The 17,351-nt window shown below is 33.7% G+C and overlaps 2 protein-coding genes across 2 annotated transcripts; one reads left to right on the forward strand and one right to left on the reverse strand.

Annotated features, from left to right (window-relative positions):
• Positions 1-259: 259 nt before the first annotated feature.
• Positions 260-14,691, reverse strand: LOC149416152 (chymotrypsin-2-like). Its single transcript, XM_089641639.1, has 5 exons — positions 14,628-14,691; positions 5,702-5,873; positions 4,034-4,283; positions 2,243-2,395; positions 260-403 (listed from the first exon to the last, which is right to left on the reverse strand). Exons 1-5 carry the CDS (start codon positions 14,689-14,691, stop codon positions 260-262), a joined length of 783 nt encoding a protein of 260 aa, XP_089497765.1.
• Positions 14,692-15,784: 1,093 nt separating this feature from the next.
• Positions 15,785-16,973, forward strand: LOC149416153 (uncharacterized). The gene is made up of 3 exons (XM_089641640.1): positions 15,785-15,879; positions 16,273-16,443; positions 16,792-16,973. The coding sequence occupies exons 2-3, from the start codon at positions 16,299-16,301 to the stop codon at positions 16,971-16,973; spliced, it is 327 nt and encodes a 108-aa protein (XP_089497766.1). The 5' UTR covers positions 15,785-15,879; positions 16,273-16,298.
• Positions 16,974-17,351: the final 378 nt, after the last annotated feature.

Consider the following 17,351-nt stretch of genomic DNA (forward strand, 5'->3'; position numbering starts at 1 on the left):
TATAAGTGTATCGTAATAGCCATTTTATGGCATTTGAATAAATAAATAAAAAAGCAATTGATAGAAATCTACTAATTTAACGATTAAACAAACTGGTTACTATGGTTAAAGAGGAATCTAATATTATTCTTATAATGATCAACTAAATTTGAAGAGACATCTATTGACAATATATATGTACCCTGTAAATAAAATATCTTCATTTAAATGTCTGCATCCCAAGTGAAACCGTCAGCTGTGATAAATATTAGAAGAATTGTTAACACTGAATGTTATTGTTAATCCAGGATAGGTAAGAGCTGACCCTGACGTAAACATCAGGATAACCCTTGGCGCAAGGTTTTCCTCTGGAGACGATACCGACCAACACGTTTCCATCGGCGAGTGGGCCACCTGAATCTCCCTTGATTATGAAAATATTTTCTTTTGTAAAAACAGTGTATCATACAGAACATTTTAACATACACCATATTACAAGTGTACAACATAAGATGTTGGAATAAAAATTGGGAGACGTCTATTTAATCAATTAAACCATTGAAGTTTAATTACTTGATGAAACTGATTGACGAATACATGGAGCAGGTGAATGAGTTTGTTTGTTTGAGAAGTATGTTGAACAAATTGGAGAGATGGGATTGGGCTTGGAATTGAGTAATCTGAAAGTATGCGTGATGACGCGGCGCTGATTTCTGACAGCATGGAATATCTTCATTCTCTCGTGTCTAGGATGAGCCAAGTATGTATGAAGAGTGATTTAAAACTAGTGTAATTAAGTCTCAAGTCATGGTGCTTGAAAGAGAGCGTAAGAAAACAGTGTGCAATATAGTTGTGAATTAGGAATAATTGGAGAACGTGGATGGATTTTGGAATTATGTTTAGGAGAGATGGAAACGCTGAGAAGGATATTGAAAGAAAGGTAAATGCAGGAAACCCTATTAAAGCAATAAATGTCCAAAGAAGCGAAGCAGTAGTCCACGATAGAGGGCTGGTACCTATCCTGAAGTATGGCAGTGAGGCATGGAACTGGCAGAAGAATGATGAAAGTAGTCTGAATGCTGTGGAAATGAGATCCCTGAGGTGGACATGTGGTGAAAAGCGTAGAGAGTATGATTAAGAAAGGGATGATTTTATCGTCTGGACATGAGCGAATGAACAAAGAATGTAGTATAAGGAGAATATTTCACGTATATAGTAGTATAAAGAGAATGATTGATAAAGTTGGGGACGCCTAAAGAAGACACGGTACGATCAAGCTAACAAAATACTTTTTCAACCTTAATGGTGATTGTATAAGGAAGTAATAGTTATGTGGAATGTTCGCAAAACCAACAAGACTCTACTAGAAACCAACGTCATCCAAAGGTGAAGGCTTCTTTTCCTCTCTCCTCTTGTTCCTGGTGATAATAACGATGGATTGACCTTCTTTTTTTAATTTAATACCAATCCATTTTTAATTACCCCTCAGGCATCAAACAGTATGTATGAAACAATGTATGAATACGAATAAAGCAAGGGGTGTATGCCAAACTAAGTTGCGTGATCAAAAAATTACACATTTTCACAGAAAATCTACCAAAGTAAGTGAAAATCTTAAAAAATATATATTTAACCGACCAAATTTTCGAAAACCGCCGACATTCACAAAAATATACCGAAGATTTTAAAATGTCGCAGGTCTTGGGGAATTTTTCTCCCTTCAGGATGAGACATATTGTAGGGAAATCGTATCTATTATTTAGCGACCCCCCCCCCCCCCCTCCTCTTAAGCGAAACATTCACAATCTGGCATCTATTAACATTTTGACGACATACCGATTTTTTCATCTGACACTCCTCAACAATCCTCGTTTACCCATATGCCCTGATGATGACCACTGTAGACTAGATCAAAATAGCTAATAGTCAGGGATACCATAATTCCCTTGGGTCTGGTTAGCTAATTATGAGATGTGGTAATGACTGGTAAAAATGTAAAAAGAAATCTACATATGAAGAAGGTATCTTGCCAGTTAATTATTTTTTTGTTTGGCCTGAAAATTTTGTTAATATCAGACGCAATGTGATATTTTTACATACTATGAATATCGTTGACAACGACATTTTTCAACGACAAAGTCAGTTTTGCAAAAATACCCCTCATAAATGGGATGTTGTATACTTGAACATGTATTGGTCATCCGTCCTATTGCCTCTAGACCTTACATACAACATCTAAAGAATATATAGATGTATGGCTTACTTTGCAAGCTCCCTCGCCAACCTTGGTGAGTGTGCACACGTTAGTCTCGTCTGCGATGACAGTAGTGGACTTGTTTTTACATTCTTCATCAGAGATGGTGAGAAGGGTGATCTTCTGGAGGGTGTTGGGGATTGGTTTGTTGGCTTCTGGTGTCTGAAATTACAAAAAAAAAACATTTAAGCCATCACACCAAAAATAAAATAAATCGTTTGTTAAGTTTTTCAGGTGTGCTCAATAGAAACACTCATTAAAGACACTGAATTTTATTTACAACGGAGCAATCAGATAATGATTATAAATATCTACACTAAAAAGGGTCAGATCCCAGATCCAGATCAGATAAGATCAGATCAGATCCCAGGTCAGATCCCCCCGTTGGTCTGCAGGAACCTGCTTGCTCTGTGAGTTGTGATGGAAGAAAGAGGATTATTGAAAACACATCTATTTAACAAAAAACATTACCTAATATTATCAAATACTAGTTGGAAATGACTTCATACTGTGAGTTTCCAACAGATCCTCGCGTTGTATAAAAAATGTATACTAATTAAGTGAGGTTCATAATTATTTTATTTAATGATTAGTGCTTATAATTATTTGTTATCCTTTATGCTATGCATAAAACCTTGTCTTATAAACATTAGTTTATCAATAAAAAAAATAATAACATTTGACAAGTCAAAAATATTTCACCAATAAATGAAGATATCATATGTCTCGACGCCATCTAGTGAGAAATTTAACACTAACAAAGCCTTTCCTACAAAAATAAAGTAGGTTGTTTACAGGTGGAAAAAATATAATGATCAGTAATTGTTGATTGAGGTACTAGTACCTACATATTGAATCATTTGGCGGGTTGGAAATAAACCGACATAGCTCAGTAGATACAAAGCACCTGACCGGACATCAGAAGGCACGGGTTCAATTCCCGTTGGCGGCACTTATTTTTACTCGGGAGATATTTTCAATTTGTATTGATATTTCGGGCGACTAATTATTGCTTATAATATATTTGAGGTTCATAATCTTGCAGTTTAATAGCTTAAGAATTACACCAATTGGAATTACACCGGTGCAAAAGTTAATTTTAACATTATCTTCATCAGAGGTTTTCGATCTCCCCGCGAATAGCAGTAAAGTTGGATGGACTGATTTCGATATAATACTAAGGACAAATTTAAAAGTTTTCAAGTTCTGTGAAAGGTTTTATCAAGTTCTGTTCTTATTTCAGTACTGTCAATCAACTAGTCTATAATATGATAATAACAGAACTTGAATAGGACTTTTTTAGAGCCCGAAAATGAACGTTTAAATTCGATGCATTTTCAAATTCTTCGAAATAATACGTCCTTACAGTCTGTACCTAAGTCATATACAAAATAAAAGTCGCGCTTAGAAGATTTGGGCATATAGAGCAAACGAACGAAGAAAGGAGTGTATAGAGAATATATGACACGAATTTGAAAGTTAGAAGAAGTTGGGGAAGCCCGGCGAAGACAAGGCACGATCAAGTGAATCAGATACTCGAGTGGGGCCATGTCAAGAGTCAGAATAATAGAAGAGTATGTATGTGAATGAAGTAAGTAATGTGTGACAAGACCGAGTTGTTTAGCGATCCGTCCTCTCTACCCGCCCCTACGGGGAAACGGCAGATTGGTTAGTTAGTTAACGTAGTGGATTGTAAACGTTGAAATCCTATTATACAAAAGCTTGCATTTTTTAAATATCGCTCTTTTTTCCCGAGACCCTTCAAATGCAAATCCATGTACTATATAATGCAATACTTACTGCGATTAGTCCCCATCCAGTTAGCGTGACCTTGACTCCAGCGCCAGTAGAGCTGGTAGGCAGAGAGATGAAGCCGACGCTAGTGCTGGTGGTGATAGGCTCGCTGGTGGTAAGGATGGCGATATCATTGGCGAATTCATGACCTTGATAGAAGTCGGGGTGGATGGTGATTTTCGATATCAGGTATTTGGTACCTCCGGAGTTCAGGTATATGCTTCCAACGACGATCCTCAATTTATCAGCTCGGAAACTGTTGGAAAAGAAAAAAAAACTTACAATTTAGGAGGCGGCTACGGGCACAGCCGCCAAGCGAACCGTTCTGCCATAGGTCACCACAAGTAATTCGCTCTGTTTGGTTACTTAGCACGGGGGGGAAGCGGGTTCATGGGGTGAGTATTGTCTTGGCGGCAATCTCGAAAGAGATCTTTATACCTTTACACTCCTGTATATTTTCTTGAAATGAAATCCACACGGCATCCCTAAAGATGTCATAGACTCCTAAGGAAATTATTTTCCTCATGTCTTCCTATGTGCAGCTACTGTAAAAAAATCTCCAAAAAGCTACTTCGGTGTTTCTGAGATTGTAACATTTTCAAATTTGGTGACTTACACATTTTATTGATTGACCCTTAATTTTAAACAAATCATTATACTAGTTTTACCCCGCCACGCGTTGCTGTGGCTCAGCGTGTCTGAGGAGATAGAGAAAAAAACAGCGCGTGTTTGTAAGTACAACAGATGTTGATTGTTTTGGGAAAAAAAACAGTTTTTACCTGTCACAGGTCACTGAAACATGGCCTCTATATAATATGGGTATATAAAAGCACACGCGTATTTGAATGCAACGTTGTGTCAAAATTTCAAAGCAATCGGTGAAGAACCTAAGGAGATTTATTTATTTATTGGACATTTGTATTGCGCCGCTTTTGTGAGATATTACCTCAGGGACGCTTTACAGTTGATGCAGGTATTACAAAAAAATATAAATATTACAAAAATAAAGTGAAGTTAAGTTAATTAAAATGAAGTATAGGAACAGGTGACACGAAGATAGAAGATGGAGACTCTGCAGCAAGAATCCTAGGTGGTGAAAAAACTGGACCAGCTGCTGTAGCGAAAGAGTCCACCGCGTCCACTAACAGTGCCAGCACGAGGTTCGTCATCCGTTCAGGTATATGTCTGCTGCTAATAAAGCGCTGACAGAATATCCTCTCACAGATACCAGACCTTGGCAGCACCGCTGTGACGTTCAACGAAGATAGAAGATGGAAACTCTGCAGCAAGAATCCTAGGTGGTGAAGAAACTGGACCAGCTGCTGCAGCGAGAGAGTCCACCACGTCCACCAATAGCGCCAGCACGAGTTTCGTCATCCGTCCATATATCATTTTTTCGTGTTTTGTCTTTCTTCCTGGCTACTTGCTTCCTCTTCAAGCAAAATACCACGAAAGTTAGTTCGCCACATAAAAATCCTGAAACATCTTGCGCGGGCGCTCAGAATAATTGTTGATGTGTGTGCCTGATTTTTCTAATATCATCTTGCAACTATTTTTTCCCCATATTTTTGGCAACTTTATTTTTTTAATATGATCATATGACATATAAAATATATACAAATATAAGAACGAAAAATATGACATGTCCATATATAAATAAGAAGGTTTGCTTACCCGTCAACGCAATGTGCAGCTGTGAGGATGGTGTGTGCGTTTACAATGGAGCCTCCGCATATATGTGAGTTATCTGTTGTCCTCAAGGACGCCATGTAGGGAAATTCATCGACTTTAGCATCTGAGCCTCCGACCACACGCCATTGGATTTCATTGTCAGCAGTGGGTGCAGCTACAAATGCACATACATTGTAGTTTTACGTATATTTTTTAACATTAGCCCTATTTTTAGTTTTTTGAAGTCGCACAAATCATACAACTGCTCCCAGCCGTCTGGAGCCAGTGAGACTATGGCATCCCCAATTGTGGTGTTTAATGAGGCTGAAGGGAAGAAGATGCGGAAGAAGAAGGTGGGAAAGTACCTGGCTATTCAGATCTGCTCACCAAACACGGGCAAAGTTATTTCAAGCATCGTTTCAATTCTAAATGATGCTTTTACACCAGGGTGATACTGAGAGTTCTTTTTTTCTTAATTCAGCATATATTTTATTTAAATGAGCAATTTGTGAAATAACAGAAAATAATCCAATAACATATACTTTGGTCGGGATATGAACCCGCGACCTCCAGCTTGCTAGTCGAGAGCTTTACCCGTACACCGCGAAGGCCGTTATACGGCCCTGAACCTTTAAAATTTGTGTTGGACTGTCTCAATTGTAATTTGGTATGCTTTATAATATGGGGACAGTACAGTCGTATAAACGTTTTCTACATTACTTCTTGCCAAGGCAATTTTAATAAAACCTTTTGAAAAATCAAAACAAAACGACGAAAATGATTGATTATTTAGTTAAAATTTTGAATTAACTTACCGAAAACTGCAACCACGACGGTTGTCGAGAAAAGAAAGAGTACCTTGAACATTTCTCGACAGTTGATGAGAAACTAATGATTTTGCATGTAACCACGTTAGCCTTATATTCAATTTCTTTATCAATTCACGCGCAATCAGGCGCACTTAAATTCTAATAAAATGTGTCACATGAGAATAATGTCTATTTTATATTTTAATATTTTTACATTAGCACATTTATAGTTTTTTTTAAATCTGTAAGTTTTACAACTGCTCCCAACCGTCTCGAGTCAGTCTTTGGCGACCCCATTGGGGAATGTTGTGATGCTGATGGTAGTGAGGAGAAGAAGGAAATGGGGAAGAGGAAAGTGGACAAGTACTCAGCTATTCAGGTCTGGTCACCAAACACGACCGAAGCCATTCCAAACAAAGTTTCAGTTGTGAATGTTGATCTTACACCAGAGAGTATCTTCCACTCTGGAAAGTGCCGCAAATAAACTATATATTATTTTAAATGAGTAAATTGTGAAATAACACAATTTAATCGCGAGGCCGTCAAATGTATCTTCGCTTCTAACGACTGGTTCTTGTATTCAACAGCTCGGCTCAGAAATGATTCATTGTTCCATCCATCCTACAAGACCTAGGATCACTCCGATGTTTCTTTAAAAATACCCTCAACACAGCTTCCCATAAGAAGACATTTTTAATGTACCTATTTATTTATTTATTCAAATGCCTTTTACATTTTATTACTACGCAGAACATCTTTTAGAGAAATAACCAAAAACAAATAAACCAAATATTTGAAAGTGCACGAATTAAGAAAATTCAAGATAAAGAAAAAAATATAAAAAAAAAACAATTTTATTAGAAAAACTTGCAATAATTTTGAAGGTTAAACCTATCAATGTAATATATTATTAAAGAAGAAGATAAATAATAAATCTTAATGAAACATTAAACAGAACAAGTTATTACTTTTTTTCCATTATTTCTGGCTTTCACCCTTCAAGGGTGTTCTTGGCCATCATTTAAAATTATTGAGAAATGAAAGGTGAATTTTAATTTTAGTTTTATTTAAATAGGCAAATTTCAAATTTATAATGAAAATTGGTGTCTAGTTCAGACTTAGAAGAGATGAGATGTTGAATGGAGGGGAGGCAATTTTAGATAAGGCTTGATAGAAGAGAGGATATTTGTTTAGAGAGGGACAACCAAAAAATATGTTATCTTAAGTTCCCACTTCTAGACCGCAGAATGTACAATCTTGGTTTTTAGTTGCAAGATAATATTGTTAATTATGAATTACAAATATGAGAACGACAAAAATGACGAATATTAATTATGACCCAATAGTCGAGTGTTTAAAGACGTTATCCCGATAAGATATCCTGGGTTCGATTCCCAGTTGAACCTTTTTATATTTCTTTGTCTTGTTTTGTTTCAACAGTTTAAAAAAAGTTTGCTGCTAATATCCACAAATTCATTTTTAATATTATTTTAATTTCAAGTGTACACAATTATGTATTAGTGCAATAACTTGTAAGTTGGGTAGAATTAATTGTTCGCAAATACAAATTATGAAGGTCTCCAATAAGATATTTCGCGTAATAATGTACGAACATTCTAATCAATACACGTATATGTAATGATCTAAATTTTACAATCTCGTTCTAGAAAAAAAAATATATGTAAAAATTTATACATAATTACATATCGGAATTATTAATATTGATTCAAATCTTAAATGAAAGGAACATTTCTCTCAAGTTGATAAAAAGATTAAAAAAATAATATGTACACAAATCTTAAATGAAATGATACATATCTCTAAAGTTGATAAAAAAATAAGAAAATTAATATGTACACACAGAATAAGAAAATAAGAAGAATAAGAAATTTTTTACTAAAAAAAAAAAAAGTTTTTTTTACTATGATCTATCTATTTTCAAGTACAAAAGAAAAAGAAAAAACATTTGACTGAGGGTTGAACATTCCTACACAGGAACTGGAGTTCGTGGAGAACTCTACTAACCTCGCCAAATGCCTTTTGGGTAGGACCGACATTTATTTCATATATTATCTGCTGTAATGTCATCCAATTTCAGAGAGTTGGAAATATGTCCGCGTCAGTTTGTGATTGCCACCAAATGTTTATAGAATGCATTTACGTCGACGAGTCTATCTGCCGAGTTTCAGCTCGATTGTATGTCAGAAAGTGGGTTCATATACGCTTCTAAGATTTGCATTAATTAACTTTCGAGGCAATTTAAACTAATGTGTGGAAATTATTTGAATTATTTTACATGTCCCTGAGGAAAATAGTTTCCCTCAGGGCCTATGTCATTTGAGGAGGGGAACGAATACACATGGGTCTTGAAGAGATAGTATTTACTTTCCATAGTATTTCATGATATTATATATATATATATATATTTTACGATAGTATTTTTTGATAAACTTAATAAAAAATTGAATTGTGTTGGGATAAACGATAAAGCCCCAAAATGGATAAAAAGTTATTTATTTGAACGATACCAAGTAGTCAAATGAAAAAATCACTTATTCTACCACTAACAAGTAACTTCGGGATACCGCAAGGCACAGTCCTAGGCCCCCTGCTATTTATAATTTATGTCAACGATATTTTCAAACTACCACTTAACCCAAACATAATATCAAATGCCGAAACAGCTATCATAGTGAATGGGATCGACTGGAATGTAGTAAACGAACAAGCAAATAATAACATGAACACATTGAAACAATGGTTTGATACAAATCTTCTCTCATTGAACACTAACAAGACATACTATATACATTTCTTGAAGAGACTCATGTTGTAGGAGGGAGGAATCACAGCGGCCGGCAAATCTTTTCTCGGCTGAGCGGGTCGTAGAAGCTACCTATTATCATGTGACAGATTTCAACCGTATACATTTGTTAAGCGCGCGTTTGGCGTGTTTCTCAACTATGCCCGATGCCGAAGGGATTAATGACTAGTTCCTCAGAGCATCTCCATTATGAACTCCTAACGTCGCTTCTTTATTTTTAGTTAGCGTCAACCGCATTCAGTCCTGCATTATCGAACTTTCCTGCATTTACCCTTTTATCAATATCTCTGTCAGCCTTCCGATCTCTCATAATACTTTCTTAGTACACAAACTCATCCACCTGCTCCAAGTATTCATCATTCACAACTATATTGCATTCATTTTTCGTACTCTCTCTTTTAAACACCATAACTGTAGACTTACTAACATTTATCATTGGTTCATCTTCAAGCGTTCATCCTGGACACGAAATACTCTAGATCTAATTTACAAAACTAATTTAATTACACCGTTAGTAGAGAAATATGGTTGGGTCTAACTGGAGAGCTAGTCTATTTATTAATACTCAAAAATAATAAAGATACAAAATAATTGCTTAAAAATAATAGATTCTCATTAAAAAAATTCAAGTAAATTTCTAAAATATTTGAAATATTCGACAAAAAATGAACAAGTGAAAATGCGTCGAAAATAGAATTAGAATTTATTTTTGAAAATCATCGGTTAAGAATCAATTAGTTGTGGCTTTTGGAAAAAATGTAACATTAACACTCATCACAATTTGGACTGTGGGGATGGGTACCATCTTCCAGGAAACCATGTAATGGATAACCAACACCCCTACCAGGGTTTGGTGATTGAACAGGGGTTGCCGGGTTCACCTCTTACGGGTTGGACCGGGAGAGACTAGTTAAGGGAGACATTGTTACCTCTCCAGCCGGTCTCTTTCGACCCATCGCCTTGCTATGCAATGGGAGTCACTCCTGGACACATTGACCTCCAAATTCCTACCAACCGACCATACATTTTTCCTTCTCAGAACATTCTCTCATTCTTTTCCCTAAAAAGATCCTTCACACATCATTTCTAAGATGAAATAGGCCCTAAGGGATTTTTTCCTCTTTGAATTTGTTTTATTTTTTATTAATGGCTTTTTAAAATATAATAATTAACTTATTGCATAGATTGCATCATTATTCATAGGCTCATAAATCATTATTTATGTCGTCATTAATCATTCGCATTTCTTGGATGCTTTGAAGAACATAAACATGTTATCAAAAATATGGATTTATATGCACATTTCTTTCAAGGAGAAAGCAGTAAAAATGACAAACGATCGTAAATCAAGGGAGTAAGTAATATGATTTATTTATTATTTATTACTTTGTTAACGCTCGTTTTTGGGGGTTTTACATGTATAGTAAAATTTATACCAATTCAGACCAATCACTAAACGGGTACAGGAGAAAGCGTGATTAATATGACATCGACCTGGAAAATATTCAGATCGAATCTTCGAGTGAACAGACTGGCTAGAATCATTCCAAAATCAAGGTTTATTAACTTGACATTTTAACGGGTGCGCAACCTTCGAACCTCGAGCATGAATGTGTAGATCACTATAAAGGGTTGCAATAGAAGGGTTATATTAGCAGAGACAACGCAGAGAGAAAGAGCGGAAAGGTTCAAGATTCCTGACAAGTTTCGAGAAGATATCGTAACATGATTTGGGGTAGTTAAAGTGACTTAAAACACCACTAAAAATTAACACAAGGAAGAAGATGGAGGAAGGACAATTGTACGAAATACGAAAAAATTAACGTTGAATCACATCAGCTAGATTTATGTGGTTATAAATGAAAAGAAAAAGGCTTCAATGATTACTACAGATTTAAAAAAAAATGATTTAATAAATAGTTTATACATATCAACAAACAAGTCCTGCTAAGCCAATTGAATTTGCTTGTCAACAGGTGCTTAAAGTTTAGTTACATATACATTTTAATAAGTTATAATTTACATCTTATATCAACAGAATCAATATTTTTTCATATAATTTTTCATACATATTAAAGTTAAAAAAAAATTTCTTATGGCCAATTTTTCACCATATATTTAACCTTATTCATAGACTTAAATATTGTTTTTCCGATAGACAATTTTTCACCATATATTTAACCTTATTCATAGACTTACATTGCTTTATAGTGTCAGGTTATTTAAACGTTCTCTGTCCGTATTTATTATTAAATTTCTGAACTATTATCCCGTCATTGCGCGTGAATCTAGTACTGTATTTATGTTCTAATTTTTCTTTATGCTGCGGGGTAAATATATACTGACTTGTGATTTTTTGCCATAGGATAGCCTTAACAGGTAAAAATTTGGCACTCAGCAACGGTGTATTATGTCTCTGTTTAAAAATATAAGAGACGACTAGTAATTTTACAATTGCGTTTTGTACAACTTGGACTTGTTTCAGATTGGTCATAGTAGTATTTCCCCATATGGTTAATCCATATCTTATAATAGATTCTGCCATTGACATATAAATTATTTTAAGATAGGAAAAAATTTAATGTGTACAATGTACATTCTGCCAGCAAATGATCCGAGTCTTTTACAGGTTTTTAAAAATATGTTTGTCCCATTTGAAAAAGCAATCTACTGTAACACCAATATAGACATATTCCGTAACTAATTCTAAGCTTTCACATTTACAATTAGTCGGGATATTTTTATAGATGCAATTAAAATTATGAGAAATAATATTAGGATTAAATTGAAATCTGGCATTAGGTGATCTTATATGCATAACTTTGGTTTTTTTAGCATTTATTAATAGTCCTGCATCATGTGACCATTTAAAAAGTTGATTTAAGTCAATTTGCATGAGTTCAAATGCATTTTTTAGATCTTTATGTGACATGACCAATGCCGTATCATCTGCGAATACAAAATGTTTAACAAAAGAGAAAAGTTTTTTCATTATAGTTACATAAATTATATATAGTGTAGGTCCCAATATGGAACCTTGTGGAACTCCTGCAGATACATTCTTTGTTTTACTAAAAGCATTATTCATTTCGGTACATATTTTTCTATTTCAAAGATAATCTTTAAATAAATTTAACAAATATCCTCTTATTCCAATTTTGTCTAAGGTTTCTAGCAGTTTTTTTTAGTTAATTGTGTCAAAAGCTTTAAAATTATCGATAAATAACACAATAACATGTTATTTATGTAATTGGAAAAATCTTGCAGTAGTTTTTCAGTATTTTTTTTCTTTGAAAGCCATATTGATTTGGATCTTAGATAGCGAATTTTTCAATGTAATTATTTAATTTATTTGATAAAAAATTGTCGAGATTTTTGTCTAATGCAGGTAGTATACTAATAGGCCAATAATTTCCCAGTTCAATGTGTTTTCCACCTTTAAATATTGGTCTAGTAATGCTACATTTAAATTTTTGTGGAATTTTTGCTTGTTTTATTATCTTATTGATTAAATGAGTAGGATTATTGGCCCAATAGTTTTTATATTTCTTTTTAAATCAAACATTCTTTTATTGTCAATACCTGTGCTTTTAGAGTTTTTCATTTTTTTAACAATGTTTTCAATATCAGTTATAGTAGCTCTTGGTATAAATAAACTGTGAGGCAGTTCTTCCAGTACAATATTAGTAGCTTTGTGATTGCATTAATGTAACATGTTGCTGATGCTATCCCAGAAGTAATTCACAAAATCATTTGACACAGAATCCTCAGTTCTATCTTTTAACATATATCTTGTTATTGTTTCATCACAATCGTTTTTGGGTTTACGTCCTAAAATATTATTTATCTCATCCTAGGTTTTTTTGTATAATTAAAACAGTGTTTTAATTTTTTATTATAGTAGTTAGTTTTATCTTTATTTATAAGTTTATTGACAAGGTTTCATGATTTTTTGTATTGTGTTTCATATGTTTTGTTTGTTGGTGTACCCTTCCATTTTTTATATTGTTTTTCCCTTTTATTTATAAGACATAGAAATTCACTGCTTACCCATTCATTTATTGCTTAAGGTCGTGTTTTCGGTTTTTTCATTATCGTTTTAGAACTACTCTTGTATAATTTATTAACTAAAGATTTTATTTTTTCATATAATGAAATACAATCCTTCTCCTCGATATGTTTACTCCAGTTATAATTTCTGATATATGTGGTAATTAATTATTTTCTTGTTTTGTTTAACAACAGACGTGTTTAGAGTATAAATTGAAGAATTTAATGTTAACTTAACAATATAAAAGTGTTATTATTTTTCGGAATAACTTTTATTGAGTAAAAACTCAAATTGTAATATTTAAATATTGAAGACAATATTAGTGATTTTTTAAACGAAAATCTGAAACAGAAAAATCAGAAAAGGAAACGGTCACATAAAAATGTGCGGTGAAGAAAATGAAGACAATGTTGGTAGTTCTTATTCGAAGTATGATACAGTTAAAAGTGACCGAGTAGGATAGGGTCACATTAGCGCAGTTGGTAGAGCATTGTCCCGGAAAGACAAGGGTCCTGGGTTCGAGTCCCAGATGTGACCGTTTCCTTTTCTGATTTTTCTGTTTCAGATTTTCGTTTAAAAAATCACTAATATTGTCTTCAATATTTAAATATAAAAGTGATTGTATCTGAAGCTAATTGGTACAAGTACTTTTTCATAAAGGCTTAATAAATATAAATTAAACTGTATGTTCACATCTAGTGTTATTTTAGAATATTTGTCATATTTTAAGATTTTTTAAAAGCTGTTTTTATAATTATGAATGTAAAATATAGTACACAGTGAATAAATGCATGCTTAAGTAAACAATAAAATGTTGTTGAAGGTGTCGTTATATTACTATTCAAAAAATAATATAATATCATAATGTTATTTTTGTTAGTTATTTTGCGATCTTTTATAATTTTTATAAGAATATTTATGTAAAAAAATCTAATAACACTATTTCTACTTTGGGACAGGTTTAATGTAATTTCTAGTCAATATATATTTATTTTTTTGCTAATAAGCACATTTTTTTATATACAATACATTTCGTTTTATCGTTTGCAGAATGCCTGATGTCAATATTCCAGTTCATTTTTTTTATCACAATTTTTACACTTCAGGTTCTTTACCTTTGTTAGCACAATCTTTGTAGGAATGGTCACCAGCACAGTGTGTACACAATGGTTTGTCATTTTCTTTCTGAAGACACCTGACAGAAGTATGTCATCTTTTTTAACGTCATCTCAATTTCTGGTTTACCTATCATCATATCCTTGATATCTTCATTCTGTTCGATTATATCTTGTTTAATATCATCCGTCATTAGCAATGCTCTTAAGTATTATAGTTGGTCTTTTCTTTTTAATTTCTGTAGCACTGATGTCTTTGAACTCGTCCCCGATAGCTTTACTCATTTTTTCCGCATCGTACTCTTGTCGAAAATTTAATAAGTATTCTATTTTTAGATATTGCATTAACACCAATCACTTTGGCACCAATCTTACTTAAGTTAATTTTCTTCTTTATTTTATTTTGTATATTTTCTGAAGATTCCTCAGCATTTTTCGATGAAACTATTAATTTGTAATCACTTTTCAAAATTTTGTTTTGGTTTTCAGCTACTTTCCCGTATCCAAATGTTGGTTCGATTTTTTTTCCCTTGCTTCAGATAACTGAAAAGTTAGATGTCCCATCCAGTTTAATATAGCACTTGTTTTCGTTGTAATCAAGTAAATTTGTTCTTTGTTAAATTTATTCACTTTATCTTGAACACAATTCAATAAATCATCAATTGCCTCCTTCGCAGAATACATAAATTGATGTGGATTCATTTTTTTAAACTAAAACAACCCGTTTTTATTGAGGTTCTAGATATTTACGATAAACTATTTCGATATGTATAACTATTTAATAAATATATTCTATATATTCTGCACTTGTTACTGCTTAAATATAGCTTTATTTGCGTTTATTTCTTTAAATTCGTATGAGCAAGGATGAAACGTCAAGTCTGTAGGTAAATAAAATTATTGTTACTCTACGCCCTAGTGGGAGACTAGAGTGATGTTAACTTAGCCACAGGATCGAAAGGTAGGGGATCTAGGAAGGAATTTATTTTATAAAGGCGTAAAAAAGATATCGATAACTCTTTCCTCATGGGATTCGACATTGCCTTCCATTGTTAAAAATCAATTTAGATTTTCAGGTGTTTTGGGCTCCGGCCCAGAAGTAAATCCTAAATTAAATACTTGTTGGATTTCCCATAGTCAACAGGTCAAGGATCTGCTAATCTTATAATATGTACCTACACAACGCAAATGTAAGAAATTTACCATGAAATGCCAGGTTCACGGAAATTATATTAATTGTCTCTGACTTCATTCTTGTCTATGCATAACCCTTATATTATATATTTTGCGACACGTGCTTTCTTCACCGACAACCGTTTCATCCTGTTTCCAAACTCACTGTGTAACACGCGTATCGTAATCATCCCTTGTGATAGTAATTGGTAAGTACTAATGCTTACATTTAACGCTATACATTTTGGTATCGGCCGTTATTACAGTTTGGTTAGGGATTCTTTTGGCGTTTCATTTGTCAACAGCGGAACATTTAAACTGTCAATTTGAGGTCTTTCTATTATAAGATAAGTATTTCGAAGGCATTTCTTAAAATAAACGCAAATAATAAATATACGGAATGGCGGCAGACATAGTAAATAAATATAGAGTCCGACGATAAACGAAGATTCTCTCAACAGTTGTCATAACTTCAAGGTCGAAATACAGTCAAAATTTATATAATTATTTCCAAATATGTGTTTTGGCTACGACAAGTGAAATCAAATATTAAAATCAGAGTTCTGTTTTAACTATGTTCTGTTTGTTCTGGCCTAAACCAGTTTTTAAACGCTACTACAGCAGTGCCATGGATCTACTAAATCCAGACTATGTTTCCATCAAGACGGAACCAGGGCTCCAGGAAGAAGGCGGAAGTGAAATGCCGTATACGGATATTGATTGCGACCTCTCAGATTTAAAGAAGGAATATGCGGAGAGTTCTCGGACAGTCAGTAAGTTGCATGGCATACGTATAAAATGTTGAATTTTTAATTCGGGTGTTCGGAATCCATGTCCGTTTAGAAATGTCATGTTAACAGGACATATTTACGTTCTGTTCGTATAAGTTTATTTGATATTTATTTTAAAATGTACATTTGCAGAAAACTGCTAAATTACTACACTCTTATAACTTATATATCGGTCACTGTCATAATGAATGTTCGTACATCAGAAGATGCTCAAGATTAAATGGTTTTTCCTTCTTAAAGCATGCATCTGACGATCTGAAGCGGACATCTGGAGTCATTATTTTATACGCTTTTGTTTTTTAAAAATGCATAACTGATTTGTTTATTCAGGTAGCGTTTATGTGGAGGCTGAAACCATCAAGTCGGAACTTACGCCACGAAAAGAAGATGTGGTGGGCTTTCCTTATATTGAAATTGACATAATCCTGCCTGATTCTAAAAACGAATGTTTAAAACGCATTGAAACTATTTCCCAGAAAGCAGGTAAAACCGATCTTCCTTGTAATATTTAAAAAAATTCGTGCTATCCTATTCTTCGAGTATCCTCTCATATTTATGAATTTACTGCGCTCATCTATACTAATTGTACCTTATTTGTCTACAGAGCTGAAGATGCATCTCTCGGAAAAGTTATTCGCATGTCCCCATAGTAACTACTCCTGTTCCGACTGCAACTATTCATGTTCTCAAAAGAGCAATTTAAAGAGCCACATGCTGAATCACAGTGGAAAAAAACTTTTATCATGTTCCGAGTGCAACTATTCATCTTCAGGAAAACAAGATTTTAAGAAACACTTGCTGAACCACGGTGGAGAAAAACCTTTTTCATGTTCCGAGTGCAATTATTCATTTTCTCATAAGGGCAATTTAAAGAGCCACATGCTGATTCA

Source organism: Hesperophylax consimilis, chromosome 17 (genome assembly GCF_061612785.1).
Source record: "Hesperophylax consimilis isolate HC1 chromosome 17, BYU_Hcon_1.0, whole genome shotgun sequence".
Taxonomy (NCBI): Eukaryota; Metazoa; Arthropoda; class Insecta; order Trichoptera; family Limnephilidae; genus Hesperophylax; species Hesperophylax consimilis.